Raw genomic sequence first — 4888 nt, forward strand, 5'->3', positions numbered from 1 at the left:
GTAGGGGTTTGCATATCACAATTCTCAGTTTATAGTGTAAGGTAAAGACCCCACAGTATTCACCAGAAAACCAAACAATCAGACATCCTACTGGCAAGAACTTTGTGATGATAGAGGGAAAAACTGCCTTTTAACAGGAAATCTATAGCAATGAAATATTTGCCCAAATAATATTATTAAGTCACTACAATACACAGTGTATTGTAATGTACTGCACTGCTAGATTTAATGATTTAAAACACCAACAATAAAAATGTGAACATATAGCATATAGCAGAACATATGAGCATATTCCTCTTTTTACTTGTAAACTTTGCTTCTTAAACAGACCTGAGGAAGACTGTTATTGCTGTGGCTCAGACTGGGGAGCTGCTTTTCTTTCATCTGTTTACTGTAAATTGATGGCTGTGATGGAAATCACAGAGTTAAGACATGAGAAATACAGGGATCAAATGAGGTTACAGCATCCTGAGCAGGTAGAGGTCTACGGTAATATATATATCTAATCAATATGTGATCACACTTAACTCAGTCTCAGTATTAAACATTATTTTATTTTGAAATCCTCCATTTACTTATGCAATTACTGGCTCTCATCTGTGCTGTACAGATTTGCTGTCTTCTACCCACAAAGCCTCTTCCTCCCCCCCCATCAGAGCCCCTCTTCCCTCTGTGAAGTTGTTGCCATGACAATCTGCTTGCTCCTCAGTCATATCTGGAGCAAGGAGAGGGAACGTCTGCAGCATTATGCCAGTGACATGCTCTGACTACTGTGAGAGACACAGTTCGAGGGAGAAGGAGGAGCGAGGAAGTGTATTCAGTACATCAGAACCTTCCTTCAAATCCAGGAGGGGAGAGAAATCAAGTCTTCCCGTTTCAAAACACCCACACTTGACATCTCAGCCGGGTCTCCACAGAACACTGAACGCCTTGTTGTCCCGTCAGCTCCCCGGACCAAAACACAGGAAAAATTGTTGCTTATTTCACTGCTGGAAACAATAAAATGCTATTTATTCACAAGGGGACAAAGAACTTGTTAGAGACTTCCTTCACTGCAGAGAAAACACTCACGTCTTCACAAGCTTCTTTCAAAAATAATTCCCTACAGCAGCGCTATTGACTGCCCTATATTTGTCATGTTGTTAGTAATTGAATGAGCTGGATGGGGCCAGTATATATGGGACTGAGGAGACCGATCATGTTTCATGTAATACTGAAAGATAAGTTACATTTTTTAGTAGTTATTACACACCAGTGAAAAGGAAAAGGGTATCAGGCTTTATAATCACAGACAACACGGGGGTATCAGTTTGTTGTTAGTTTGGGTGTTAATTCGCTAACATACCGGCCTTATCTGTTATCTGATTTAAACAAAGACTGCCTCCGGTCTAAGTAAAGGTTTGGCTGTAGAAGAGGCCTGGGTGTCGAGATCATAGCCTTTATAAAAGATGGATGTAGCCACTGTGATGTCAGCCTTTGGTTTTAGACTGTATTTCAAAGCGGTTGAATGCTGCCACTGGAGTGTTAAATTATCAACATACTAGAAACCGTGGTTATCCATCCAAAAAACTGAATGCAGTGCAGAAACACATTTCAGCTGATTAGTGCTAAGTACAGCCTAATAAAATTAGAGAATAGAAATTGACTCTCCAACGTTGAAGCATAAACATGTGGTGCATCACACAGAAGGGCTAATATCTGTGAGATTAAATCAAAGCAGGCCTAAAACTCCTCTATCCAGAGGAAAAGAATTACCCTATGTAGAGATGTTATGAATGGGGAAAGTGTAAACATGCTTTTTAATGCTGTAAGGTTGGTTGACTTTACACTGAAGTCTACAGAGATTGACTTGCTTTTGGAGCGAGCCTCAAGTGGCCACTGGAGTAAATACAGTTTTTGGTAATTCAGTCTCCACTTGGTCTGGATCCCTTTTTTTTTCTTGGAAGAAAAGTGATGTCCTCAGAAAAGCACAGTAATAAATATAGTGTGATAATACAATATTAAATAATATAATAACATACACATGGCATACTGCACTTTTGTGCTCATTAGAGTTTCCAGACAAAACATTTTCAAGATTTAGTACAAAAAAAGGTTTGGCCCAATGTGTCCCATTCACCATTTTCCTTCACTATGCCGAGGTGAATTAAAAACAAAGGATATGTTATGTGTAGTTCTTTATTTCCACCACTGAGTAGAAAGAGACATATTTAGGGTTATTGCCAGACTCAAAATGCCAAATTGTTAACGAGCAGCCATATTTTCTAACACACATTTATCGAGCGGGTCTTTCAACAGTTCATATTAATGTAACTTGAATTTTACTTAATACGATTTCAAGTAGGCCACCATGGGCTACCTATGACTGGTCTTTTGTCCCCATTATACCATCTCTTTGAAATCAAAGTTCCTGCAGGTGAGCTAAAATCTTTAATCACTCATTGTTGTTTTCCAGGTCTGGGCTCCATGTGAGAATATGAACCCCGTGTACTGACCTCTTAAACATAATACAGTTTTGTTATGCTTCCAACTAAACATTGTCACATGACACTATGCAACCACACTGATAGAAATCATGCCACGCAAGCTTGGTTAATATGGTTACTCAAAGCTCTGGATTCATATTGGTAGAAAACACCAAAGAAATTGCATTTAGCTCGCATAGGACCCAAAAAACATAAAAAAATAAGAGTCAGACAGTGGAGCAAATACTGTTAAATAGATGATTTCTTTAATAAAAGACATTAGAGCGTGACATTCAGTTATAAACTCAAATGATATTGCTTCAGTAGCATACAGTACAGAGCTTAACTGGACCAGTGTGAATTATAATCTGACACCAGCATGTCACCAAACAACCCACTCATCCGGAGAACACATGGGTCTTCTGTCTTCAGCTTGTTGGTCTACATTCAAACCACTTCAGAACAGTTAAAGTAAACTATGTACACACAATCCACCCTCCACGGTGAGCACAGATGGATGAACTACACAAGCACTAGCTAATAGGCATGAACAGTGAAACTACAGAGATGAGAGGAAAGGGGATGTGTGTACAGGACATGCGACAGGAAGGGAGTAAGCCAGGTTTGGGCAGGCTGAGGAGTGCTTTGATAGGAGAGCCAGAGATGTTGGGCCATGCAGAAAAGGGCATCTTATAACAGCCCCATAATTTGTGCATCCTTATTCGTATCCACTGCTATCTTAGAGCAGGATTTAGATTTAAGCTTAAATCAAACTTTGAATTTACTGCAATAGGCTTCACTCACTTAGGCCCAAAGCAGTTCTGGGAGCCTGAAGCTACATCTAATATAAAGAGATTATATTCTAGAGAGGTATGCTGTGGGGTGGGATGGTGTAATTAGTAGTAATAAATGAGGCGATGACATAGATATTTGTAATATCTATGGGCACAGAGAGCGAGAGGAATTTGTGCATGTGTGTGTGCCCAGAGGTCTGTGTGGGGAGGTGAGGGATCAGTGTCTACTTGGACAGCTTGATGGGTGGGGGCACCTTGATGTCCTGTCCTCTCTCCAGTCTCTTCTCACACTCAATTAGGTAGTTGACGCCATCAACCACTGTCTGCACCAGCTGGACCTGAGAGGATGAACATGCCACATTTTAGTAATAAAAGTGAACAGGAAAGTGCACAGAACATAAAAAGTAGACACTATTTTTGCAATAAGGAAGAGTAATTTTATCAAGGTCAAAGCCAAGTGACATTTGTGTTTGGTAAGCCACACAAGACAGAAATTATTAACATGACCAGAAAACATTTGTATCTTAAAGCAAATAAAATAGTGAAAGCCTAATACAGGGTACTTCTAACAGCTTTTTCTTTGAATGCTGTCAGAGGCTGAAGATACAAAACAGTCTGCAGCTATAAACAAACCCTTCACAACCAAAATGCCACCTACCAAATAGGGATGAGCAGATATAAATACAAGCAGCCTGTACTCTTGTTGATTCTGTCTTATGGCTCAGTTAAGATGCAGAATGTGTGCCTCCTCTAGTGCTATGTAAGTACAGCCCACCTCAAAAACAGGCACTTCTCAAATCTTCACAGGGGCTGATGTATAACACACAACCCAGAAATATCTATATATTTTCACAGCAGGACGATGCAACAGTGGTTAGAACGGTCACCTCGCATCAAGAAGGACCTGGGTTTGAATCCTATGTCTGTTGGTATTCAGGCTTCTTCCCATAGTCCAAAGACATTAGGTTAGTATGTGGTTCCAAAGTGGCTGTGAGCATGAATTTGTTTGTCGCTGTGTTCTCACCCTATGCAGCTGGGATAGCTTCAACCTGTCCTGATAGATAGTTTATATTCTGTTGTGTCATACAGCAGTGTCCTCACAGTGGTGTCATGTCTGTGTCAAATTACAACCTGCTGAGGGCCTAAAAACTAACAAGAAACTTTCAAGTACCCGCAGAACTGTTTTTGTTTTGTTTTTTAATTAAAATGAGGATTACTAAATATTTATTTTATTTAGTATTTCTAAATTCTGTATTTTATATCATATTAATTCAACAACAACAATACTTAGTAGACACATCTATGGTATCAGTTTCAAAATCGTACGTCGCCTTGGTCTCATGTTATCTCATTCATAAGCTTTTCTGAAAACCTGACCTTTGACCTTGTCCAAGGCTCAGTCGAAGCACCCGTGGTATGAACTTCAAACTCCTATGTGGCCTTGTTTTTGTGTTATCACACTAATGAACTTGCGTCTAATCAGTGTTGGGTAAGTTACTTTAAAATAGTAACTTAGTTACATTACTAGTTACTTCTCTCAAAAGTAACTCAGTTACTTCAAGTTACTCGTTACTTTCAAAGTAACTAGTTACTAGGGAAAGTAACTTTGGTTTTACTCAGAATTCTCTT

General features: G+C 39.4%; 1 protein-coding gene across 1 annotated transcript in view; it reads right to left on the bottom strand.

Annotated features, from left to right (window-relative positions):
• Window positions 1-2709: 2709 nt before the first annotated feature.
• LOC102208499 (creatine kinase U-type, mitochondrial-like) overlaps window positions 2710-4888 on the bottom strand; it is a 16959-nt gene continuing 14780 nt past the window's right edge. Inside the window, exon 9 of the mRNA XM_005731477.1 lies at window positions 2710-3597. Within this exon, the coding sequence (XP_005731534.1) occupies window positions 3484-3597 (114 nt within the window). The 3' untranslated portion in view covers window positions 2710-3483. The remainder of the gene's footprint in view (window positions 3598-4888) is intronic.

This window comes from Pundamilia nyererei, unplaced genomic scaffold, assembly GCF_000239375.1.
Source record: "Pundamilia nyererei isolate P.nyererei 1_Seehausen unplaced genomic scaffold, PunNye1.0 scaffold00043, whole genome shotgun sequence".
NCBI lineage: Eukaryota > Metazoa > Chordata > Actinopteri > Cichliformes > Cichlidae > Pundamilia > Pundamilia nyererei.